The sequence below is a fragment of the Lepidochelys kempii genome, chromosome 16, assembly GCF_965140285.1.
Source record: "Lepidochelys kempii isolate rLepKem1 chromosome 16, rLepKem1.hap1, whole genome shotgun sequence".
In the NCBI taxonomy this organism is placed as follows: domain Eukaryota; kingdom Metazoa; phylum Chordata; order Testudines; family Cheloniidae; genus Lepidochelys; species Lepidochelys kempii.
Window position 1 is genome coordinate 3,541,833 of NC_136395.1, and position 26,952 is coordinate 3,568,784.

The following is a 26,952-nucleotide window of genomic DNA, read 5'->3' on the forward strand; positions in this document are numbered from 1 at the left end:
TCCTTTGAGTATTGAATGGTGAAGATAGATACTGGTTCCATACGTGCTCAGGAAGAGATGATCGAAATTCTTGTGACCTGTTAAATATCCATGTTGGATATTAAAAATAAAAGAGCCATGAAAACAGAACTAGTCATCCTAGCTTTGAAAATGGCTTGACCGGGCATCAGGTGTAACTTTATATCTGCCATCAGAGCCTCTCTTCTCTAGAAACTTAGGAATGTTTGAAGATGTTACTTTTACACCACAAGTTGTGCTTTTGTTTAGTAACTCATTCTTAGGAAAGTGCTTTGAGGGAGGTGAGGAGCATCTTATTCCTAAAAAGTCAGCTGCTCATGCTATGTGGGAAGAATGCTTTTCCTTCAATAAGGCATGCAGATATGGTCAATAAGGTGACTTCATTTCTTCTTTGGGAAGCAAGTCACTAGGATGTCAGCATATTGTGATGTTCCCATGGTCCTGTGGCTCGTGATCTCTGCTACTGTATAGAACAGGGATCAGCAACCTTTGCACGCAGCCCATCAGGGTAAGCCCCGGCGGACCGGGCCCGTTTGGCCAAACCTGCGGACACAGCAGGTAAACAATCGCAGCTCCCACTGGCCGCAGTTCTAATTACTGGTCCCAGGCTAATGGGGGCTGTGGGAAGGGCTGCCAGCTTCCTGCAGCCCCATTGGCCTGGAGTGGCGAAATGTGGCCAGTGGGAGCTGCTATCGGCCAAACTTGTGTACGCAACAGGTAAACAAACTGGCCCGGCCCGCCAGGGGCTTATCCTGACTGGCTACGTGCCTAAGGTTGCCGATCCCTATGGAAGATCCAGGTCTAATTTCCTTTCCTTGCTGTAGGACACTGTCATCTGTCCACTTAAACTGGTGGTACATAAAGCAGAGCACTAAGGTTACACAGTTGTATAACGGTTTACAGAAGTTAAAATCTAGTTGTATCTAGTCAACTCCCAGAAGTCACTAAGCTAGCAACAGTTGGCTGGGCCCATTGTACTATTGCTATGGCAATCTGGCTGTGTAGCATTTAATTTGATTCACTCTTGCCCAAGCTGTAGAATTTAAAGTTGCTTTTCAAGCCTAAGTCTCCAGTTACCGGATGCCTACAAAACTGTCACTGTGCAGTTGGTTAGAAATTTTGGGCATGCTATGTTTTCTTCCCCCTCCCCCCATTCATTAGCATTCATTTTTGAAGTTACCACACTGGGAGACACAAGGGGTGGTAGGTATTTATGAAATAAAGGACATTGTGCTCTATTTTTTTTATTCAAAAATTATTTACTAGTTTGAATACTGCTTTACAACTGCAAACTTCGTCAGCCCCATGGTTGGAAATCCTAGTGATTGTACCCTGTTAACCTCCAATTCCATAGGTGTTTGATTCAAACGTCAACAAGGACAAGCTGTTGCGTCTGAAGCTGGGTTCTGGAAAAGTCATTAAGGTAGAACTTCTGGCATTTTACCTTCATCTTCTGTGTACTAAAGTCTCAGATCTTGGAGGACTTCTGAAAGTTCTGTCTAGATTCACACAAACCATAATAACTTCTATTGTATTTATGATAGTATAAGACTTGTGCTTGCATCAGTGACATGAAGAAATTGCTGACTTTTTTAAATCTCTTCTTTCCTTGTTTTGCACAGCATCTTGCATCTATACTTATTGCCTTGACTTCCAATAACCAAGCCTCCTTGTTCTCTGTCGGTAATAGAGAGAGCAAAGTCCATAGAACTTTCCTGTGCAGTAGAAAGGAAGCTGCCTATTTGAAAATAAATCTTTGTCAGAAGATGCCTTGATACTTTTCTGGTGGCAGCACTTTTACCCTACACAGCTTCCAGAAAAGTAGCTTCCTTGTGAGGAAACTCGGTCCAAGAAGAATTTATTCTTACGTTTATTCACGTGTAGATCACTTGAAGCTGTGTAGGGATTTTATGAAACTCCTTTGAAGACCACCTCTGCATCATGGCACCCCCTCTGGTCCATCAAACTGGTGCAGATCTGAGATTCTTTCATGGTCAGGGAGGAGGGACAGTTTTTTGTCTACTAGGGGCTTGTCTGTGCGAACACTTAGTTTGGGGCATAAATCTACCCATGCTAGCCTGCTGCGCCCTAAGTGTAAATGTCTGCGTGGACCCTGCTGCCATGGACTACTGAACTTTTAGTTCACGACCGCAAGATCCACACAGACACTTTAGTGTGTAGCAGGTTAGTGTGGGGTAGATTTACACCCCAGCTTGTCCATGAACTAAGTGTTTGTGTAAACAAGCCTCAGGATTTCAAAACCAGTTTTTCCCAATTTAAACTTTAATTACTGCATTAATAGTAATCTGTACTAGTCCTGTGGCAAGCTGCCACTAACTGAAGATGAATTCTGTCATCTGTCTGTTTTAAATGCATATCTGCATGTTAATCCAGTAGCTGATACTGCTATAAACTGACTCTTTAATTTGCTCCATTAACTTCTACATTTCTCTACCCATAATCAGGTTCCTTAAATACTGTGTCTAAACCTAAGCATGGCACTTAATTGGCCAGATTACTAACATACAGCAGAAGTTACCAGAGGTTGCTCTTTAAAGTATCCGAGTGTTAACCTGTGAAAACTATGGATATGTCTACACTCAAACCACTCCAGCAATACAGCCGCAGCTGTGCCACTGTAGTGCTTAGTGTGACCATTATCTATGCCAATGGGAAAGGTTCTCCTGTTTGTGTAAGTAATCAATCTCCCAGAGAGGCAGTATTAGGTTGATGGAAGAATTCTTCCATCAACCTAGCGGTGTCTTCCACTCAAGGGGGGTTGGCATAGCTACGTCACTCAGGAGTGGGTTTTTCACACCCCTGCAAGACGTAGCCATGCCAGTGTAAGTTACCAGTGTAGGCCAGCCTTGAGTTACTATGCAAGGCTTCATCCAAGCTTCTGGAACCCAAACAGAGGTCTTGGAAGCTGGCTGCATCTCCGTATTAAAGATGGCAGCAGGTGCAATCTGCTCCACTGTTTGTATGTTAGGTGTTGTCTCCTGACGCCTAGAAATTAATATTGCTACTCTAAGGGTTTTTTATCCTAAATGGAGCAACGCTGTATCCCCAGGGCTTTACAGAAACTCTTCAATATGCATACTGGAACCTTTATAACCTGGCCTAGAACAGGCTCATCAGAATGATTGCAGATATTTTTGTGTCACTGAGTCAGACTGCTGCTTACAGATCAATTTTCTCTTCTTTTGTATTTCTGAAATGTAAAGGGTTGGGAAGAAGGGATGATGGGGATGAAGAAAGGGGGGAGACGACTTCTCATTATTCCTCCAGCATGGGCTTATGAGTCCCAAGGAGTAGCCAGTCGCATTCCTTCTGATTCCACCCTGGTTTTTGAGGTGGAAGTTAAGCGGGTGAGTGTCTCCTTCCAAATATATTTTTGTACATCTGGTTTGGGCTCTTGATTGGCAACACTTCTATCGTTTCTACCTGTAAAGTAACAACACCCCTGTACATGAAAATTCCAACATAGTTAAAAGCTTCTGTATACCCAGTAAAATGTCAGGATAAGTACAAAGATATAACTGCATTACTAAGACACATCTGATTTGAGGTATCTTTCCTCCACTTGCATGTAAGATGTTCAGGAAAAAATAAATCTAGCCTTCATCAAGTTATTAAGAGTGAGATGGAGAGGGAAACTTCAAACCTATAATTCTTAAATAGATGTAAATTTTCACTCTGCAGCAAATGATAGTGTGATGAACAAAACATTGGCCAGAAAGAAGCAGAATACTAAAGAGTTGTTTCAGGACCCAGAACAACAGGTCTGTGTGTAATACCTTCATTGTGGTTTTCTTAGGTGAAGCTGGTAAAGGAGTCTGGCACTGATGGGCACAGTATTGGTTCGAGGGATTCTTCTGCATCTTCCCCAGTACCCAATTCGGACAGCTTCTCCGCAGACCCTGTAGGATTGCCTCCTTCGACAATACCTCTCAAGCCTGGGTAAGAAAATAAGGAAGCAGAATGAGTTCAGAGCTCCTAGAACTTAGTATTTGTGAAAATATCTGTAAGACCCAAACTGATGGCAACCCCCTCTTGGTATTATCACTTCCTCATCAATTATTGGGAATGGACCACATCCACCCTGATTTAATTGGCCTTGACAGCACTGATTCTCCAATTGTAAGGTAACTCCCGTCTCTTCACATGCCAGTATATTTATGTCTGTATCTGTAATTTTCACTCCATTCATCTGAAGTGGGGTTTTTTACCCACAAAAGTTTATGCCCAAATATATCTGTTAGTCTTTAAGGTGCCACTGAACTCCTCATTATTTTTGTGGATACAGACTTACACAGCTACCCCTTTGATACTTATCATCAATGACTTAGAATCATAGAATATCAGGGTTGGAAGGGACCCCTGAAGGTCATCTAGTCCAACCCCCTGCTCGAAGCAGGACCAATTCCCAGTTAAATCATCCCAGCCAGGGCTTTGTCAAGCCTGACCTTAAAAACCTCTAAGGAAGGAGATTCTACCACCTCCCTAGGTAACGCATTCCAGTGTTTCACCACCCTCTTAGTGAAAAAGTTTTTCCTAATATCCAATCTAAACCTCCCCCACTGCAACTTGAGACCATTACTCCTCGTTCTGTCATCTGCTACCATTGAGAACAGTCTAAAGCCATCCTCTTTGGAACCCCCTTTCAGGTAGTTGAAAGCAGCTATCAAATCCCCCCTCATTCTTCTCTTCTGCAGGCTAAACAATCCCAGCTCCCTCAGCCTCTCCTCATAAGTCATGTGTTCTAGACCCCTAATCATTTTTGTTGCCCTTCGCTGGACTCTCTCCAATTTCTCCACATCCTTCTTGTAGTGTGGGGCCCAAAACTGGACACAGTACTCCAGATGAGGCCTCACCAATGTCGAATAGAGGGGAACGATCACGTCCCTCGATCTGCTCGCTATGCCCCTACTTATACATCCCAAAATGCCATTGGCCTTCTTGGCAACAAGGGCACACTGCTGACTCATATCCAGCTTCTCGTCCACTGTCACCCCTAGGTCCTTTTCCGCAGAACTGCTGCCTAGCCATTCGGTCCCTAGTCTGTAGCGGTGCATTGGATTCTTCCATCCTAAGTGCAGGACCCTGCACTTATCCTTATTGAACCTCATCAGATTTCTTTTGGCCCAATCCTCCAATTTGTCTAGGTCCTTCTGTATCCTATCCCTCCCCTCCAGCGTATCTACCATTCCTCCCAGTTTAGTATCATCCGCAAATTTGCTGAGAGTGCAATCCACACCATCCTCCAGATCATTTATGAAGATACTGAACAAAACCGGCCCCAGGACCGACCCTTGGGGCACTCCACTTGATACCGGCTGCCAACTAGACATGGAGCCATTGATCACTATGTGATCAATATATCACTATATACTATCACTTGTGTATTTTGCAATTCCACAGTCATGGAATTTGCTACAGAATAATGGTCCAGTATCTCTAAACTGTCATATATGGTTACAAATAGCTTTCCAAACATGAAGTGTTGAAATATCTTACGATGGAAAAGTGAAGTTTTGCTTGTGGGGACTACAGTTCACGGGTATGTTTAGTGATTTAGAGATGTAGCGTACTCTTCATCAGGTCTTCAGAGATTTTTTTTTTTTTTTTAACTTTAATCCCAATATATATTTGTTTCCTCTCTGCAGAGAGCCAGCTGTTCGGACCAAGTCTAACTCTATAAATGAACAACTAGCAGTAAGTGTTGCTTTAGTTAATGTGAAACATATACAGGAATGTCCGAATATTTAAGTCATGCCGAAATTATTAAAATAATGCTAAGGGCCTATCTGAAATGCATGTAAGCAAAGCATGATCTCTTTAACACTTCTATTGTGTTACCCAGAAGCCTCACTTGGGATCAAAGCCTAGTTTTGCTGTGTGCTGTACAAACATGGGAAGGCTTAGTCCTTGTCCATTCAGAATTAAGATTGAAACTTTGTCCTTAAATGAACAGCAAGAGTTTTATACTGTAAACTAAGCTCCCTGGATCACTAGTGGAATGTGTCAGTATATGCAGCCTAAAATAATAGATTTAAAAAAAAGTTGGATAACTTTTGTCTGTCTGTAATATACAAGCCCCCTGAGGTTCATCATTTCCTTAGAATAGCCAATAACCTCTACTCTTCAGGGAATTCTGCACCAAAAAATTAAAAATTATGCGCACAATATTTTAAAATTCTGCAAATTTTATTTGTCAATATGTCACAGCATGGCATTGGAGAGCACAGGCCACTGGCTGCATTGAGGTGGGGGATCACCCTGAAGCCCCCACCTCATCTGGTACAGAGACTCAGCAGTGAGGTTCATCTGATCCTGACACAGTGCAAAGGCTGGGCCTGCCCCTCTGCACCAGGTGTGGGTGGGCAGGCTCAGCCCAGCAGGATCCAAGTGTGGAGGGGCTTAGTATGGGGGGAGATCCAGGTGTGGGGTGAGAGGTTTCGGTGTGGGACAGTCTGGGTACAGGCGGCTCAGTGGGAGATCTGCATGCATAGAGGCTCATTTGTGGGGTTCCGGGTGCAGGGGATACTGGTGCAGGTGATTGGGGCTGGGTATGGGGAGATGGGGTTCAGTGGAGGGGGAGGTCTGGCTACGTGGGACTTGGTGGGAGGGTCTGGATGCTGGGGGAGTAGTGCTTGATGGGGTGGGGGGTCCAGGTGCAGCTGGTTGGGATCAGTGGATTGGGGGTCCGAGTTCAGCTGCAGAGTCAGCGGAGCCAAGACAGACGGCTTCCTTCCTCTGGGCAGCTCTGCGCTTGCAGAATGAGTGGGGGCAGTGGCATGTAACCTCGTGTGCCCCCCCCTCCCCCAGCTTCCCTTTGCTTCCCTGCTGTTTTCTGCAGGGAAACACAGGAAATCTGCCCGGGGTGGTGGGGGCGTTTTCTGCAGGTACGCAGTCCTGCAGAATCCCTCCAGGAGTAAACCTCATGGGAGCCTGAAACAACTCTGTCCCCTGTGTTCAGGGGCTTTGTCATCACTGATGTTTTGAAAGAGAAATGCTAGTCTTAACTCCTCCTTCACTTCCCTGTGGCCTCTCATTTGGTAAATTGTTTTAAAATGTTGCATCTCTCATCCTGTTAATGGTTAGGGGCATCTTCAGTAGCTCCATACTTTAGAAAAGCTTTTCATTTCATCTTGTCCAGTAGCATAAAGGTTATCACTTGAGGGTCTGGTTCTCCCCCACTTCCCTGGATGAGGCCATGTCTACTGAAGTTAAGGCAACAGTTTCAGCCTTGAATCTGACTTGCTTGATCCTATACAAGGAGAGCTTGAGCATTTCTCTGTCATTTTTAGTTGTGATGTGGGGAACTCAAGGAAATATGGGTCTATATGCTTTTTAAAAAACATTTGTACAATGGCCCTAAAAGGGTAATTTTGTATTTAAGGGTGTGGTTTCTTTGGCTCTGTGGGTGTTAATAGAACTATAACTGTCATCTCATATGTACTGATCAGATACCATGGTGATAGTCAACTTAATACTCCTTGCTATCCATTTTATTTTTGCAGCCCTCAGAAGTAAAGCTTGTTAGCTGCAATAGTGTGAGGTGGTCTCCTATGTGCTACAGAATAGAATGGGCTACTGTCAAGAAATCTGGGCTCCTTTGTATCCCTTATGCAGATGGAGCACAGTCATAGAATGAAGGAGTTGGTTAACTTTTGAAAATCAGTTCTAGGAGTTCAGGCATGAAACTCTCTCCATCTTTTGCAGTGGTGTTGTAGCCATGTTTGTCTCAAGCTATGAGAGAGACAAAGTGGGTGATATATCTCTTATTGGACCAACTTCTGTCCGTGAAAGAGACAAGCCTTTGGGTTTCACAGAGCTCCTCCTCAGGTCTGGAGAAGGAAACCATAGTGTCCAAGCTACATACAAGATGGGACAGATTGTTAAGCATAACGGATTCACACCTGTTGTAGAAGACAACTTAAAATTCCTTCTTCTGCAGTTGTAGGATAATGGAGAATTAGTAGGCAGCAGAGTGTTATAAGTTGTTGTAATGGGCCATAAAACCAGTCTCTCTGACAAGTCCATGTTCTTGAGTGTCCAGCAGAATTATGAATTTAAGGTCCCAAGCTTGTGTATTGAAGGTGTCATGCAGGTTTCCTTTAAGGACGTGGACTGAAGTCAGTTATGGAGTGATTGCTTTGTGAAAAGTGTTTGCCAGTCAGTGACAGGGTGTTTTGTGTCTTATTTTTCTGCATGAGTTCTTCTGAGAGCATGGTGACTGTCTAGTTTCACCCATGTAGCTGCTGTTGGGGCATTTGATGCACTGGATGAAGTACACCACTTGTGATAGAAGTGTGTAAGACCTATGAATCTAGAAAGATGTGTTGTGTGGGATATTGATTATTGTAGAAGTGGGGATATGGCTGCAGGTTTTGCATCTATTGTTTTGGCAGGGTCTGGTGCAGCTTTGGGTTGGTGTGTCTTGGTCTGTGAGCAGCTTTCTTCTGATGATTTTGCAGAGGTTGCAGGGTTGTCTGAAGGCCAGAAGAGGGCATCCTGAAAGAAATATTTCCTGGATGTGGTCCCCATCAGGTATGGGTTGTAATTGTTTGATACCCCATATAGGTTCTAATGTGGGATGGTAGCTAACAAGTAGGGATATGCATTGGTGGGTTTTTTCTGTATTGAAGCAGGTTCTCCTGCTGTATGTGGGTGGACTGTTCCATGTTGCAGTCTACTTCTCTGGTGAAGTGTCCTTGTTTGATGAAGGCAGTTTTAAGTGTAAGATGTGTATCTCAGACTTCGTCCTAAGAGCATATTCTGTGGTATCTGAGTGTCTGTAGATAACAGATTTCTTGGTGGGTCTTGGGTGGTTACTGGATTGTGAAGGTAGGTGTGGTGATCTGTGGATTTCCTTTGTATAGCTGTCTGTAGGGTTCCATTGCTGAAGCTTATCCTGGTGTGCAGGAAGCTGGTGTTGGTGTGGAAGAGAGAGTTTGATGGATGGGGGGTTGTGGTCATGGTGGTTGAAGCTGTAATGGAAACTATGAAGGAGTTTAAGTTGTCTGTTCAGAGGATGAAAATATCATTGATGTATCTCAGGTAAATTACTGATTTTTGTGGTGCATTTTTCTAGATGTTTTTCCTCTGTATCCCATAAAGAGATTGGCATATCGGGGACCCATCCTAGTACCCATGGCAGTTCCCAGGGTATAGATAAAGTGTTTGTTAAATGTAAAGTTATTATCAGAGGATGAAATGGATGAGTTTGGCGATGTTTGGGTTGGATTTCTATGTGTGGTCCATTGTCTTGTAGAGACAGTAACTCCTCACTTTGTCGTCCCAGTTAACGTTGTTTCGTTGTTATGTCGCTGATCAGTTAGAGAACATGCTTGTTTAAAGTTGCACAGTGCTCCCTTATAACGTTGTTTGGCAGCCGCCTGCTTTGTCCACTGCTTGCAGGAAGAGCAGCGCATTGGAGTGAGCTGGTGGGGGCTTGGAACCAGGGTGGACTGGCAGCCCCCCATTAGCTCCCCTAAGTTCCCTGTGCGGCAGCCACAGAGCAGGCTATCAATTGCTGGGCAGTTCAGGTGTCCCTCCCCCCACTGCTGTGTGCTGCACCTGCCCTCTGCCTTGGAGCTGCTCCCAGGAGCCTCCTGCTAGCTGTGGGGGGGTGGGGAAGAGGGGTGCTGATGTCAGTGTCCCCCTCCCCCTGCTCCTGACCCCCGTTCCTGTACCGCATCTCCACAGAGCAGGGACGGGGACGAGACAGGGCTCAGGATGGAGGGAGCTTGCTGGCAGCAGCTGCTATCTCAACTTGCTGATCTGCTTAAAAAGTCAGTGTACTTAGTGAGGTCAGCGTACTTAAAGGGGCAATGCACGTTTCTCTCTCTCTCACGTGTGTGTGTGTGTCACACACATGCACCCCTGGCACTTTGGAAAGTGGAGGGAGCGGTGAGCTCCAGTGGGATAGCATGGGTTCATCATCACGTTCGGTTTCCACAGGGAATGTTTGCAGCCACTGCCATTCTGTGTCTCCTCCCTCCATTCATGCTGCCTTGTAGAGTGTGAGGCTACATTAACAACGTGTTAACTCTTGAGGGCTCAGACGAGTGCTAGTTAATCATTTAGCAGTAAGGCATTCCCTGGGAAACATCCCACCTTCTGACTCCACCACCTCAACCAAGCTTCACAATCAGCATTGCTGTGTACAGTATTAAATTGTTTAAAACTTACACACATACATACACACAGTATATGTGTGTGTATATATAGTCTTTTAACTGGCGAAAAACATTTCCCTGGAACCTAACATAACCCCCCACCCTTACATTAATTCCTATGGGGAAATTGGATTCGCTTAACATCATTTCGCTTAAAGTAGCATTTTTAAGGAACATAACTACATATGTTAAGTGAGGAGTTACTGTATTTGAAGCAGGCAGCAATTCCATCATGATGATTTTGGTGTATAGGGAGATTGACATCCATGGTGGCAAGGATGGTGTTATAAGGGAGGTTGTTAATGTCGTGGAGTTTCTGGAGGAAGTCCGTTGTGTTCTGAAGGAAACTGCCCCTTGTGTGGTGAGTGGTGTGAAGGTGGCTTCTGTGAGTCCTGATATTTCTTCAGCTAGATATGATGGCTTTGCCTGGGTTCCCTTGTTTGTGTATCTTGGGAAGCATGTAGGAGGTCCTTGGGGTTTGTCCTTGGAGGATGAGGTTGTAGAGTTGTTTCGGGAAAGATATTTGATTCCCTTCAATTCCTATGTGAATGTTCACAAAGTGAATACTTCGTATTTGACCTCTGTCATGTTCTCAAAGAAAATCTGCACACCTTCAAAAGCTATGCTGCAACATGTGTGAACCCCTTATGCTTAACAATCTGTCCCACCTTATATTTAGCTTGGATGCTTTGGTTTCCTTGCTCTGACCTTAGGAAGAGCTCTGTGAAGTTCATCCCATCCACCAACAGAAGTTGGTCCAATAAAAGATGTTACCTCGTCCAGCTTGTCTTTCTATCTTGTTAATGTGTACAATAGATAGCCATACAATACTCATGACTGTAAAATCAGATGTAAAAACAGTATATTAACTCTATTCTCTCTTTAAATAAAGTATTATCTAAAGGACCAAAAGATCTCGGGTATTCTCTAAATACAGAGACTTTCTTCATTTGATAGCTGGAAAAAGACTGAACAAAGCTTCTGCAACCGAGTCAATATATAATTCTGGGCTCTATAGAGCCATAATAATCCGGGTTAGTGTCAAGAGAGCACTGAAAAATGGGTTAAAAGATACGGAGACAATGTAATTGCAAATGTTTCTTCCAGAATCCTGATGTAGCAAAAGCAAAGCTGATTTCTCGGATGGCTAAAATGGGACAGCCTATGCTTCCTTTCCTTGCAGGAACAGCAGGCACCCAGCTTGACTCCAGTGACTCAGAAATAGAGGTGCGTCACCAAGCTCTCATATTCCTTAAAGTAGGCGTTGATATACATTCCAGGCTGTGCAAGAACTACTGCTGAGTGCACAGTGGCTGCTCTTCCTGCCTGCGGGGGTGACTGCTCTGTCAGTGTATCACTTTGTGCCTTTTTGAAGCTCGTGGGTCACCTTGTATGATTGGAATTGTTGACATTCAGTTCCACATGAGGCTAGCATTCCTGTCAAGCTTAAATTCCCTGTCTATACGTGGGTGCATTGCTGTTAATCATATCTGGTCTTAGGAATAGCTTTTATCCAAACTTTTGGGTAAGTTGTTAGCTCAGTAATACTGACTGAAATCTGTGAACGTTTTAGGACCCAAATACATTGAGAGGAACAGCACAGCCTGTCTCTTCATCCCCCAAGAGACCTTTCTCGCAGCCAGCTCATGGAGTACTTCCTCAGTTGACAACACAAGGTAATGAATTGGTCTGTTTGGGTTTGATAGGTAGAAACTGCACTCGTGGACTGGCATGTTTAACCATTTTCTGCTGCATGAATGGTGTGTTACTTTAAAGAACTGTTTCAGAGGAACAGCCGTGTTAGTCTGTATTCGCAAAAAGAAAAGGAGTACTTGTGGCACCTTAGAGACTAACCAATTTATTTGAGCATGAGCTTTCGTGAGCTACAGCTCACAGATGAAGTGAGCTGTAGCTCACGAAAGCTCATGCTCAAATAAATTGGTTAGTCTCTAAGGTGCCACAAGTACTCCTTTTCTTTTTAAAGAACTGAAAAGAAGACGTGACTTGTGAGTGACCCTCCCATCACTCAGCTCTCCAGGAGGCTGAGTTATTTAGGGTGCGTGTTCACTGCAGCGTCAGTTCTCGTTATCTGCACTGAAGTTACTTCTCATGAGTTAGTCTAGCTTGAGTGGAAGAGGACCACAAAGCAAAGTAACATTTGAGCTCTTATGTCCATACTGGCACTGCACTTGTCTGTCACTAAGACTTCCCATGGCTTGATGAGCTGCTGTAGGAATTTTCCCAGTGGATTGTGGGAGAATATCTCTGTCCTTTCTGTGTACATGAGGGGGAGAGAAGGGGAATTATGGGAAGGCATTGGAGGACTCGTAGCACTCGAGTGGAGTTAACTAGCTTCCACACTGCAGAATTGTACTGTTAACAGCTGAGTTGTGTTCACTCAAGCTTTAACCTTGACCTCCTGGCAGGCCAGACAACTTGAGTTAAAAACACTATCACATTTGAGTTAAGCATTTCTCTGTGTGGAGGGAACTCAGGTTAGGGGCAAACTCATGCTTACTTTGCAGTGAAGACAGCCCCTTAATCTTCCTCAGATGGATTCACTTAGGCAAGATTGTGGGCAGTCTCACATTAGCCTTGGTCTGTTCAGTGTCTGTAGTTACTTTAATCATGTAGGGGTTCCATACACTTTTGTCAAGTAACTTAAGCAACTGAAAATAACTGTCAGCAACAAAGGATAGACTTACTGTGCTAGATATCTTCTCTTGTTCCTTTTCAGTACCTCAGCCATCTGTTTCTGGGCTCCAAGCACCCTCTGCTGCCTTAATGCCTGCAACCCTCCAGTCCCATTCAGCTCTCCCTGGAAGTGCACAGAGTTTTCAGGTATTGAAATCAGACTAGTGGAGACCTCTGATGCTTCTGGTGGCAGCGCTCCCTTAGATGTATGCTCTTCTCCATTGTTGGGAATAGAAGAACCACCCAAAGAAGGAGCCATCTAACCAAACTGAAGGATGTTGAAAAATCCGAGGGTTCAGAGAGAGAGCCACAAGAATATTTAAAGAACATAAGAACAGCTATACTGGGTCATACCAAAGGTCCATCTAGCTCAGTATCCTGTCTGCTGACAGTGGCCAGCACCAGGTGCTTCTGAGGCAATGAACAGAACAGGCAATCGGCGAGTGATCCATCCCCTGTCGTCCAGTCCCAGCTTCTGGCAGTCAGAGGTTGAGGGGGACACACAGCATGGGGTTGCATCCCTAACCATGTTGGCTAATAGCCATAGAATCATAGGACTGGAAGGGACCTCGAGAGCTCATCTAGTCCAGTCCCCTGCACTCATGGCAGAACTAAGTATTATCTAGACAAATCCCTAACAGGGATTTGTCTAACACGCTCTTAAAAATGTCTAGTGATGGAGATTTTCACAACCTCCCTAGACCATCGATGGACCTATTCTCCATTAACTTATCAAACTCTTTTTGAACCCGGTTATACTTTTGGCCTTTACAGCAACCCCTGGCAATGAGTTCCACAGGTTGATAGTCCATTGTGTGAAGAAATACTTCCTACCCATTAATTTCATTGGGTGACCTCTGGTTCTTGTGTTATGTGAAGGGGTAAATAACACTTCACAAATGGTGTGGTGAAAATGAATAAGGATTTTATAGACCTCTGTTCTATTCTCCCCCCCCCGCCCAGTCTCTCTTTTCTAAGATGAAAAATCCCAGTCTTTTTAATCTCTCCTCGTACCGGAGCTGTTCCATACCTCTAATCATTTTTGTTGCCCTTCTCTATGCTTTTACCAATTGTAATGTCTTTTTTGAGATCAGGTGACCAGAAGTGCGTACAGTATTCAAGGTGTGGGCATACCATGGATTTGTATAGTGGTATTATGTTTTTCTGTCTTACTATCTATGCTTTTCCTAATAGTTCCTAATATTCTGTTAGCTTTCTTGACTGCTGCTGCACAATGACCAGATCTTTTCAGAGAACTGTCCAAGATCTCTTTCCTGAGTGGTAACAGCTAATTTAGACTCCATCATTTTGTGTGTATAGTTGTGATAATGTTTTCCAGTGTGCATTACTTTGCATAGAATTTCATCTGCCATTTTGTCACCCTTTGTCACTCTTTGCAGTCAGCTTTGGACTTAAGTATTTTGAGTAATTTACTATTGTCTGAAAACTTTTCCACGTCACTGTTTACCTCTTTTTCCATACCATTTATTATTATGTTAAACCACACTGGTCCCAGTACAGATCCTTTGGCAGACCATGGTATTTTACCCCTCTCCACTGAAAATTGACCATTTATTCCTACCCTTTGTTTTCTATCTTTTTCAACCAGTTATCGATCAATGAAAGGACCTTCTCTCTTATCCAATGACTGCTTACTTTGCGTAAGAGTCTTGGGCAAGTGATCTTATCAAAGGCTTTCTGAAAGTCCAGGTACACTATATCCACTGATTCAACCTTGTTGACACCCTCCAAGAATTCTAATAGATTGGTGAGGCATGATTTTCCTTTACAAAAGCCATGTTGACTCTTCCCCAATATATTGTGTTCCTCTGTGTGTCTGAGAATTCCATTCTTTACTATAGTTTCAACCAATTTGCTGGGTATTGAAGTTAGACTTGCTGACCTGTAATTTGCCCAGGTCACCTCTGGAGCCTTTTAAAAAAAAAAAAAAAAAATTGGTATTACATTAGCTCTCTGCCTGTCATCTAGTGCAGAAGCTAATTTAAGCGATAAGTTACATACCGCTACCACTCTGAAACCTGATACCACAGTTAGTAGTTTTGCAGTTACATATTTGAGCTCCCTCAGGACCAGATGGTATTTATCCAAGAGATCTGGTGACTTACTGTTTCATTTACCAATTTGTTCCAAAACCACCTCTATTGGCACCTCAATGTGGAACAGTTCCTCAGATTTGTCATCTGAAACAAATGGCTCAGGTGTGGAAATCTCCCTCACATCCTCTGCAGTGAAGACCAATGCAAAGAATTCATTTAACTTCTTCTTTAACTTCTTGAGTGCTTCTTTAGCACTTTGATCATCCAGTGGCCCCACTTATTGTTTGGCAGGTTTCCTGTTGCTGATGTACTTACAAAAACTAAAACAGCAATTTTTGGTGGGTTCGTTTGTTTGTTTTTGGCTTGCCTAATTATGCTTCCACGCTTGATTTGCCAGAGTTTTTTCCTTTCTATTTTCCTCAGTAGGTTTTGATTTCAAATTTTAAAAAGTTGTCTTTTTGTCTCTAACTACCTCTTTTACTCTGTTTAGCCATGGCAGCTTTTTTTGATCCTTTTATTTATTTATTTATTTTTAATTTGGGTTATACTTATAGTTGGAGCCTCTATTATAGTGTTTTTAAAAAGTTTCCATGAAGCTTGCAGGCAGTTTACTCTTATGACTGTTCTTTTTAATTTCCATTTGACTAGCCTCATTTTTGTGCAGTTCCCCTTCTTTGAAGTTAAACTGTGGTGTGTTTCTTTGGTATTTTCCCCCTACAAGGATGTTAACTTTTTATTACATTATGGTCTCTGTTATGTAGTGGTTCAGCTATATTCACCTCTTGGACCAGATCCTGTGTTCCACCTATCTGTTTCCCCCACCCCTTAGTTTAAAAATGCCTCTAGACATTTTTTAATTTTACATGCCAGTACTCTGGTTCTGTTTGGGTTTAGATGAAGCCCATTCTTCCTTCTTTGGCTCCTCCTTTTCCAAAAATTTCCCCAGGTCTCAATAAACCTAAATTCCTCCTCTGAACTCCATCTCATCCACTCATTGAGACGCTGCAGTTCTTCCTGTCTAACTGGCCCTGTGTGTGGAACTGGAAGCATTTCAGATACACTACCATGGATGTCTTGAACTTCAGTCTCTTACCTAGTGGCCTAAATTTGGCCTCCAAGACCTCTCTCCTACCTTTCCCTATGTCATTGGTACCGACATGTACCATGACCACTGGCTCATCCGCAGCACTGCACATAAGTGTGCCTAGATGTCTTGAGAGGTCCTCGACCTTCACACCGAGCAGGCAACATACCATGATGACTGAGAAAACCACAAAACCCAACCATCTATATTTCTAATACTCTAATCCAGGGGTGGGCAAACATTTTGGCCTGAGGGCCACATCTGGTTTCTGAAATTGTATGGAGGGTGGGGTAGGGGAGCCTGTGCCTAATAACCTGCGTCTCCACCCTCATGAGAGGATACCAGCTATGGGATCATTTCCCTCCATTCCACCTTGATGTTCTCCTTCCCCAAGACTTTCATCCTCCTCAGCAGCACAGAGGCTGTCATGTGGGGAGTGGGACTTCTCTATTGTGTTCCGAGAGTCTCATCTATGTGCCTCTCTGTCTCCCTTAACTCCTCCAGTTCAAAGAAGAAAAGGAGTACTTGTGGCACCTTAGAAACTAACCAATTTATTAGAGCATAAGCCCTCAGAGCACGTGCAGGCTCTTGAGACTAATCTGCCACTTGCCTACAAGGCAGGTAATAATACATGCTGCATTCAGTGCAATAAACTAGATAGCCTCTACTCTGCTGTTGGACTTGTGCCTGCATTATTTGTACTCTTGCAGGGTTTTTTTTGTGAGTGGGGTGTTAATTGGCCTAAATTTAGAGAACATTTACTAGGTGCATCTGGCTCGCACACTCCCTTGAAAAACTCCTGTTTTGGACTAAATGGAAAGTCTTTGAGTTAATAGCATTTGTGACCCCCAGATGCTTCAGTTCACTTACATTGAGTGAGGAAAGCTTGTCAGAAGAAAAGTTATTTGGGTTTTGTGGTTGTCCTACCTAGAGATGACCGAAGTGAATCAGTTTTATTCTTGTTCTTCCTTAAAAATGGCTTCAGTGACATTCGCTGTCTTAGCATCCATATTTAATCTACAGATGCTCCACTCAGACCTTGATTCTCAAACTTCATCCATAACAGACATTATAGAGAGTAGCATGTAACTGAAACTGTTAGAACAAAACAAAACAAAGTGTCTTCTTCCCTTAGCCGTATGCGGGAATGGCATATGCCTATTCACAAACTGCAGCTGCTTCCCAACTCCAGCCTGTAGGACAGATGTATCCAGCACCTTTCCAAGGTATGTCAGGAAAATGTGCACCATATGAAATCTCTTAGCTGCTCTGATGCATTGTAAATTAATTTTTTGTAATAAATATCCATACAAGACTGGAAGCAGACATACACCCATCCCGTTCAGAGCCCTTACATCTGTTGGCTCAGTTTTATGTTGTGCCATGTTTTGTTTTCTTAAATGCCGGATAAGGACAAATAATAGTTAATAATTCAAATTCCGCCCCCGCCCCGCAAGGTGCACTCAGGGAAGGGACTAATATGGGGAAAAAATTCCTGAGATCTATTCCCGAGTGTGCACATGGCTAGTGACTCTAACATAGTCACTTATTAAATTTCATTATAAATTATTAATTGTTTATCCTGTTACATGTGTTTTAAACATTTGGCAGCCGCGATGACGATCTATAAATTCCTACATGGGGAACAAATATTTAACAATGAGCTCTTCAATCTGATAGAATGGTGTAACAGGCCAATGGCTGGCAGGTGAAACGAGATAAATTCAAACTGGAAATACGCCATACATTTTTAACAGTGAGGATAATTAACTATTGGAACAATTTACCAGGGGTCATGGTAGGTTCTCTATCATTAGCAATCTTTAAATCAAAATTGGATGTTTTTCTGAGAGATGCTCTAGGGCCAGTGGTTCTCAGCCAGGGTTCCTGGGCCCAGTGGTGGGCTGCAAGCAGGTTTCAGGGGGCTGCCAAGCAGGGCTGGCATTAAACTTGCTGAGGCCCAGGGCAGAAAGCCAAAGCCCCACCGTAGGGGGCTGAAGCCTGGGGCCTGAGCTCCACCACCCAGGGCTCAAGATGAAGCCTGAATAACTTAGCTTTGCAGGGGCCCTTGTGGTGTGTGGCCTCAGGCAATTGCCCTGCTTGCTAACCCCCTACCCCCTAACGCTGGCTCTGGCTTTTGTATGCAGAAAAACAGTTGTGACACAGGTAGGCTGTGGACTTTTTATAGCATGTTGGGGGGTGGGGAGGAAGAGTAAAAGGTTGAGAATCTCTGCTTTAGGGATTATTTTGGGGAAGTTCTCTGTCCTGTGTTACACAGGAGATCAGACTAGATGATCACAATGATCATTCTGGCCTTGGAATCTATGAATTGCTGTAAACAAGTCCATTGATTTCCTGCAACTATAGACCTGGTTTCTTATAGTTAAAGCAATAACATGCCTTGTTTTCTAGATCTTCTTAATCACTGACCTTTAGGAAGATGGCAGACCATGTAGCTGCCAGGCTTTGAACGTAGACCAATGCTAATACTGTACTTCTGCTTCTGTGGTGGTCTTTTTGCCATGCTAACTGGTCACCTTTCTCCTTCCTATTCTAGCACCTAGTGACGTTACTTCATTCTTGATGACAGAAGCTCGACAACATAACACTGAAATCCGAATGGCTGTTAGCAAAGTAGCTGATAAAATGGATCATCTAGCTGCCAAGGTAATGATATAGACCTGGCAGTAGAGGAGAGAGATCTGATGTGGAGCGGGCTTGTTCACAAGGGGATAAAGCCACTTGCCCTTCTCAACCATATAGTGCCTCAGAAGTAGGTGTTATGTTGAAGAGTTCAAGCTGCTGTGTTTAGCTTTTACATTCTGCAGTAGCTTAACCATATAACGGTGGAGTTTTCACTAATTATACTTCACGTGTGATTTGACTACTATAAAAAATGCCCAGTTGCAGCAAGATGATCCTCATGAAAGAGCTGTCTGTTATGATTGTACACTTAATGGCTCGCCTCCAAGGAATCCCACAGCCCTGCACAAGGTGGCATGGCTGTAGTTTATATGCATATTCTACAACTGCTGTATGAGTGATCAGATGAAGCTAGAAAGCTTGTATCATCCACCAACAGAAGTTGGTCCAATAAAAGACACTACTTCACCTACTTTGTGTATCTCAGGTGAAGTTGTGACAAGTTGTGACGTGCTAAATGCTCACATTAACATCCTGCTGAAGTGACTTCCATGGTTTATTCCTTACAGGTGGAGGAGTTACAGAAACAAAACACTAGCAACAACTTGCTGCTACCTGGCATCTCTTCAGTTACCATGGAAACTGCCATGATCATGAGCAACATCCAGCGCATCATTCAGGTGCGGGTGGCTGAGTGCTAGGGTAGCCTTGCTGGTTCCTCAGTAACTGATACTGTGTTCTGTACGTGCCTAGGTGGTAACAGCATTACTATTAAATTTCTTCTGATCATGAAATCAGCTGTAGGTGGCATTCCCTAGGTCACCCCAAATAAGGTGACTGTGCTCATACTCTGTGGTTACACCTTAGGAGAACGAGAGGTTGAAGCAGGAGATATTTGAGAAGAGCAGCCGGATTGAAGAACAGAATGAGAAGATCGGCGAATTGATTGGGCGGAATCAGCGGTGAGGAATGGGCGGGTGCAAAACTGCACTTTCTCTTTTGCTGTAGAAGAGGTCTTCATTTCACTGCCAAATGGAACAAAGATTACTGAATTCAGGGACGGGGTCTTAGATTCTTTGGGTTCTAGCACAAGGACATGCCTTTCCTGTAGGTACTTAAGGTGTCCATATTTCTGAAACTGGGGCTGGGCATAAACTTGGAGCACAGCAGGCAGGTAAAGACCTGTTGTTGCCTTTCCTGACCACATCACAACAACAGTCCTTATGGCCAAAGGGAGATGGGTCTGCTCTCTCTGATTATTCTTATTGCTGCTCCTTCAAGTCAAATGGAGAAGGGTGCTGGTGCATGGGATGTATTCCCAATTTATCACCGTTCTCAGATATGTGCCGTACAATGTCTCTAGAATGGAATGGTCTCCCAAAGGAAGTGGTGAAAGCCTCATCACTTGAGATGTTAAATATTCATTGTACTGCAGCAACACTGCTCTCTTGGCAGGAGGATGAAGCAGAGATACTAACCAATTTCCTCTATCTCCAGATTCCCCAATGTTTCTGTAACTTGCATCATACTGTCTCTCTCATCGGGAATACTGTGTACGATCCTAGTCACTCGTGTTCCAGTCTTTAAATTCATTTTGAACTAGTGCAACGAAGAAGATCAAGGGAATGGAGGACTAGAATGCTAGAATGATCAAGGGAATGGAGGGCCTGTCTTATGAGAGGAAACTGGAAGAGCCTGACTTGTTTGTTCTAGCAAAAAGGCAGCTGAGACGGGATATGATTGCTCTCTCTAAATACATTAGGGAGATAAATACCAGGGAGGTTGAGGAGCTATTTTAAACTGAAGGACAGTATTGGCACAAGAACATATGGACGTGAACTGGCCATGAACAAATTCAGGCTGGAAATGAGAAGATTTCTAACCATTGGAGGGGGAGGTTCTGGAACAGCCTTCCAATAGGAGCTGTGGGGGCAAACAACTTAATTAGTTCTAAGAGAGTAGGACAAATTTGAGTGCAATTATGTGTTGGTGCTGGTCAGAGCTCAGCAACCATGGAGCTCACTTCCAATTTATCTCTTACGTTCCTAAAGCTTATACTTCAGGGTTTCAGCCAGCCAGGAAGGGAATTTTTTCTCCCAGTGTATTCTGGGCAGGTTTTTTCCTTACCTTGGAAGCATCAGGGATGTCTATGGCTAGAGATGGGACATAGAATCATAGAATAGAATCATAGAATATCAGGGTTGGAAGGGACTCCTGAAGGTCATCTAGTCCAACCCCCTGCTCAAAGCAGGACCAATTCCCAGTTAAATCATCCCAGCCAGGGCTTTGTCAAGCCTGACCTTAAAAACCTCTAAGGAAGGAGATTCTACCACCTCCCTAGGTAACGCATTCCAGTGTTTCACCACCCTCTTAGTGAAAAAGTTTTTCCTAATATCCAATCTAAACCTCCCCCACTGCAACTTGAGATCATTACTCCTCGTTCTGTCATCTGCTACCATTGAGAACAGTCTAGAGCCATCCTCTTTGGAACCCCCTTTCAGGTAGTTGAAAGCAGCTATCAAATCCCCCCTCATTCTTCTCTTCTGCAGGCTAAACAATCCCAGCTCCCTCAGCCTCTCCTCATAACTCATGTGTTCCAGTCCCCTAATCATTTTTGTTGCCCTTCGCTGCACTCTCTCCAATTTATCCACATCCTTCTTGTAGTGTGGGGCCCAAAACTGGACACAGTACTCCAGATGAGGCCTCACCAATGTCGAATAGAGGGGGACGATCACATCCCTCGATCTGCTCGCTATGCCCCTACTTATACATCCCAAAATGCCATTGGCCTTCTTGGCAACAAGGGCACACTGCTGACTCATATCCAGCTTCTCGTCCACTGTCACCCCTAGGTCCTTTTCCGCAGAACTGCTGCCTAGCCATTCGGTCCCTAGTCTGTAGCTGTGCATTGGGTTCTTCCATCCTAAGTGCAGGACCCTGCACTTATCCTTATTGAACCTCATCAGATTTCTTTTGGCCCAATCCTCCAATTTGTCTAGGTCTTTCTGTATCCTATCCCTCCCCTCCAGCGTATCTACCACTCCTCCCAGTGTAGTATCATCCGCAAATTTGCTGAGAGTGCAATCCACACCATCCTCCAGATCATTTATGAAGATATTGAACAAAACCGGCCCCAGGACCGACCCCTGGGGTACTCCACTTGATACCGGCTGCCAACTAGACATGGAGCCGTTGATCACTACCCGTTGAGCCCGACAATCTAGCCAGCTTTCTACCCACCTTATAGTGCATTCATCCAGCCCATACTTCCTTAACTTGCTGACAAGAATACTGTGGGAGACCGTGTCAAAAGCTTTGCTAAAGTCAAGAAACAATACATCCACTGCTTTCCCTTCATCCACAGAACCAGTAATCTCATCATAAAAGGCAATTAGATTAGTCAGGCATGACCTTCCCTTGGTGAATCCATGCTGGCTTGCATGATCACTTTCCTCTCATGCAAGTGCTTCAGGATTGATTCTTTGAGGACCTTCTCCATGATTTTTCCAGGGACTGAAGTGAGGCTGACTGGCCTGTAGTTCCCAGGATCCTCCTCCTTCCCTTTTTTAAAGATTGGCACTACATTAGCCTTTTTCCAGTTATCCGGGACTTCCCCGGTTCGCCACGAGTTTTCAAAGATAATGGCCAATGGCTCTGCAATCACAGCCGCCAATTCCTTCAGCACTCTCGGATGCAACTCGTCCGGCCCCATGGACTTGTGCACGTCCAGCTTTTCTAAATAGTCCCTAACCACCTCTATCTCCACAGAGGGCTGGCCATCTCTTCCCCATTTTGTGAAGCCCAGCGCAGCAGTCTGGGAGCTGACCTTGTTAGTGAAGACAGAGGCAAAAAAAGCATTGAGTACATTAGCTTTTTCCACATCCTCTGTCACTAGGTTGCCTCCCTCATTCAGTAAGGGGCCCACACATTCCTTGGCTTTCTTCTTGTTGCCAACATACCTGAAGAAACCCTTCTTGTTACTCTTGACATCTCTGGCTAGCTGCAGCTCCAGGTGCGATTTGGCCCTCCTGATATCATTCCTACATGCCCGAGCAATATTTTTATACTCTTCCCTGGTCATATGTCCAACCTTCCACTTCTTGTAAGCTTCTTTTTTATGTTTAAGATCCGCTAGGATTTCACCATTAAGCCAAGCTGGTCGCCTGCCATATTTACTATTCTTTCGACTCATCGGGATGGTTTGTCCCTGTAACCTCAACAGGGATTCCTTGAAATACAGCCAGCTCTCCTGGACTCCTTTCCCCTTCAAGTTAGTCCCCCAGGGGATCCTGGCCATCCGTTCCCTGAGGGAGTCGAAGTCTACTTTCCTGAAGTCCAGGGTCCGTATCCTGCTGCTTACCTTTCTTCCCTGCGTCAGGATCCTGAACTCAACCAACTCATGGTCACTGCCTCCCAGATTCCCATCCACTTTTGCTTCCCCCACTAATTCTACCCGGTTTGTGAGCAGCAGGTCAAGAAAAGCGCCCCCCCTTGTTGGCTCCTCTAGCACTTGCATCAGGAAATTGTCCCCTACGCTTTCCAAAAACTTCCTGGATTGTCTATGCGCTGCTGTATTGCTCTCCCAGCAGATATCAGGAAAATTAAAGTCACCCATGAGAATCAGGGCATGCGATCTAGTAGCTTCCGTGAACTGCCGGAAGAAAGCCTCATCTACCTCATCCCCCTGGTCCGGTGGTCTATAGCAGACTCCCACCACTACATCACTCTTGTTGCACACACTTCTAAACTTAATCCAGAGACACTCAGGTTTTTCTGCAGTTTCGTACCGGAGCTCTGAGCAGTCATACTGCTCCCTCCATTGTCCATCCATTGGACAGGATCGGCCAGGGCTCTGATATGACACTAAGCATTCTGTCTCTCAGGTGCTTGGCTGGTTCTTGCTCACATGCTCAGAGCCTAACTCATTACATATGTTACATCAAAAAGGTATTTTCCCCCAGGTCAGATTGGCAGTGACGTTGGGGGGGTTTCGCCTTCCTCTGCAGCATGTGGGTGCATGTCATTTGCCAAGATTATCTGGGTGTATATCATTTCATCATTTCCCTGGCATTGAGGGGGGCCTCAAGTACTGGTACACCTCAGTCCCTCCTATTCTGTGCCTCTGGCACAGAATAATCTAGTCTCCTGTGGTCTGTAGTGCTTTGATTTTGTTTTTGGTTGTTGGGTTAGCGTGCAAGTGCTGGGTGGTGTTGGTGGCCTGTGCTGTACAGCAGGTCAGACTAGATGCCCTAATGGGGTCCCTTCTGGCCTTAAACTGACAGATCTTAAATATCCACATATCCCTAGTTGCATTTGTGTGCAAGACATCACACAGAGTTGTTTTGGAACTTATTCTGTTCATGAGGCTTTTTCACAAACACTGGTGTCTTTCTTCCACAATAGGCTTTCACTTCAAGTCCCCTTTTGTGTTTTGTGCTCAAGTCGTTTTCTATGATTTTTCCCTCCCCCACCCCCTTTCCTAGGTATGTTGAACAGAGCAACCTGCTGATGGAGCAGAGAAACAACTCGTTGCAAACGACAAATGAACACACTCAGGCAAGGGTGTTGCATGCAGAGCAGGAAAAGGTAAAACTAGCCAAGCAATAAGTACAAACACAGAGCTCTGACCAAGGCTAGAGAAGGGTTTGCAGTTCTATCTAACAGACACTGGGGATTCTGACCTAAAACTCTCCTAAAAAGAGAACCCAGGGGTTCTCAATCATGGATTCTAAAGCCATTACCTTAGTTTTCATTCTGATCTGTCTAGGTGTTTGCATGGCCCCAGCACTGTAGCATCTGTGCTTCTGTTGCATAAGGCTTAAAGATGTCTTAGCTTGGATAGTCTTTCAATTGCTACATTGGTATGGAAGGTACAAAAGTTACTCTTAACTTTGTTTTCATACACACAGTAGCTTAGCTACCATTTGACTATTAGCAGGGTCTCATAACTATTTCAAAATGCACATTGCCTATTTTACTACATTGTCAGATTCCCAAAAAAGCTCCTCTACTACTGCTAAATGGCTGGTAGAACTTGGGCCACCAGAATATCCATATAACAATCCTCTTACCTGCTAGATTTGATTCTCTAATAAGATGTCTTGATTTCAAAAATCAGTGAAACCTCAGGTTTCAGATACAGTAATATAGTGTTATATGTCAAACTCACTTCTAGTAGTCATTTGTAGTATAACTGTGTTGGTCCCAGGATATTTGAGACACATGGTGGGTGATGTAATTTCTTATTGGACTTACTTCTCATCCACCTTGTCTCTCAAATAGCCATGTCAGTTAAACATGGAACCCGGTGTTTCTTTCCGTCCTGCTGCCTTCCGTTATTTACCATGTGTAGGAACCCAGTTAAATACAGCCATATGTTGCTTGTTAGGCCTGTGCAGATTCATTTGGAAGACTGTAGCCCATTCTAATATACTAGTATGAGGGGGCTTTGAGTATGTTGCTAGCAATTGCTGGCCCCTTTTGTACTTTGCCAAAATAACGTATGAACCTTGCACTGCCATGCCCTGCTGTGTGGTGTGCACTCCATTTTTATTAATCTATTTCCTGTTTGGCGTTAATCATAAGTGCTTGCGTTTCCTCTGCTTTCTTGTATGAGAACAGTGAATTGGTGGGCTGTAAAAAAGTGAAGACCCTAATTCCTAAAGTATAGTAGCTGCCTCTCCTGTTGGTTAGGGAACACAGAGGATCCAGAGAAATGAGTGGCTGAATATATGCTGGGTGCAGCTAGACCATGAAGAAAGGGAGTACTTTGCTGGGGTAGGTTCTCCAGCAACAGTCTGTGGCAAGCTACAGAAACAATAACTATAGCAAGTCAGCTCCAGCCATGTGGCATCACAGACTGAGGATACTGATAAACCTCCATTCCTGTCTGAGCACACAGCATCACTGTGGCAACCATAGCAATTGCTTAGAGAGAGTGCATCCATCCTTAAGCCCTGTCCGTGCTGAGACTTGACCCAATTCCAGCAGTCGATTGCAGTGGTTCATTTGGCTCCCCTGTAGGTTAGAAAAGCCATGATTTGCACTGGAGATGCTTACCCTGGCTTCAAACGTGAGTCATCTGCATCGCTGCACACTCTAGCTTTCTTGTCTATCCTTGGGGTTTGCTTTGGTGTAGCTATGTCAATTGTTGCAATGGAGACAAATTCCTGATGTAGGCAGTTTCAGTAATAACAAACCAGGGGAGAGAACCATGGAAGATCTGAGAGGATTCTCTGCTCCCGTGTATGCAAACTGGGGGGTAGCCCTCTATCCTGGCATGGCCCAGATTTCAGTGAGGAGCAATGAATCTGTAACTTGTGCCCTTGGGGTAATACATTTCTGCTTAGCACTTGCAGAGTAGTTAATATCAAAGTTTTGACATGTTCATGTAAGGTTGGTGGTATCATCGCTCTCCAGAATGGTGAAATGACTTGCTGTCACTGGCAGTACAGAGATTAGAATGCAGAAGCTCCTGGCTCCCAGATGACTGCATAGTCCATTTGACCATCCATGTTCCATACAGTCCTCCACATTTGGAGAGATTTAGCCCCTTTTTAAACATGGCTTCACTGCTGTTCTTTCTGTTTTTGAGCTTTTGCAGCTGTCAAACAAGGAATAGGTTGAATGCTTCTCTTGTCACATTTTAGCCCCTGTAATGCCACACTTAGCTGTTCTAAGTAATTAATGCTTTTGCCTTTCTACTTGGCGTTCTTAACTCTTCCTGTTTCCTGTCACTGCTTTCTCTTCCCAGCACATGCTGCCAGTGGATCGGGGCTGGGACCAGGTGAGGCAGTGTGTCCCTGACTCTCTAGAGCCTTGGGGTTTCTCTCCCATAACCTACAGTTTACACATGCCTCTAACTTTGATAAAGTCTCTTTCTGAGCTGAAGATTCTCCTGCATCTTTACAGTCCACAGCCAACACTTTTTGGCAGGAGGCTGGGTAGGAAGAATTGTGAGCAAAATCCTTTCAACTATTTGAACTGAGTGGATGAAAACTTGCTAACCTTAGGAGTTCAGATACTGCTGCACAGAATACAGAAGTTAATGGGGGGGGAAACAAACAAACAAACCCCACTCTTTTTTACCTAGGCTGATTTCAGCACAGAAACAGGTCTTTGTTTTCCTTTGAGTTTATGAAAACTGCTGGAGGCAGCCTATGTGGAGATTTAAAAAAAAACACCACCCACAATTTACAAGCTGCATTCATAATGATCTTTTTTCACCCTTCCAAAAGAGGAGAACAAAAGGGAATGCTGTGGTAGGAACTAT

At 44.2% G+C, this 26,952-nt stretch overlaps 1 protein-coding gene across 13 annotated transcripts in view; it reads left to right on the forward strand.

Moving 5' to 3' along the window:
- Window positions 1–26,952, forward strand: part of FKBP15 (FKBP prolyl isomerase family member 15) — a 126,514-nt gene that overhangs the window by 64,215 nt on the left and 35,347 nt on the right. For 9 of the 13 annotated variants that reach the window (XM_073313897.1, XM_073313898.1, XM_073313900.2 and 6 more), the window contains 13 exons: window positions 1,373–1,441; window positions 3,243–3,386; window positions 3,836–3,978; window positions 5,685–5,733; window positions 11,310–11,429; window positions 11,776–11,878; window positions 12,940–13,043; window positions 17,173–17,263; window positions 18,595–18,704; window positions 19,250–19,360; window positions 19,548–19,642; window positions 24,164–24,266; window positions 26,434–26,466. In XM_073313897.1, the coding sequence (XP_073169998.1) occupies window positions 1,373–1,441; window positions 3,243–3,386; window positions 3,836–3,978; window positions 5,685–5,733; window positions 11,310–11,429; window positions 11,776–11,878; window positions 12,940–13,043; window positions 17,173–17,263; window positions 18,595–18,704; window positions 19,250–19,360; window positions 19,548–19,642; window positions 24,164–24,266; window positions 26,434–26,466 (1,275 nt within the window). The remainder of the gene's footprint in view (window positions 1–1,372; window positions 1,442–3,242; window positions 3,387–3,835; window positions 3,979–5,684; window positions 5,734–11,309; window positions 11,430–11,775; window positions 11,879–12,939; window positions 13,044–17,172; window positions 17,264–18,594; window positions 18,705–19,249; window positions 19,361–19,547; window positions 19,643–24,163; window positions 24,267–26,433; window positions 26,467–26,952) is intronic. The other 4 variants (XM_078849019.1, XM_078849015.1, XM_078849016.1 and 1 more) reach the window with 3 other exon arrangements.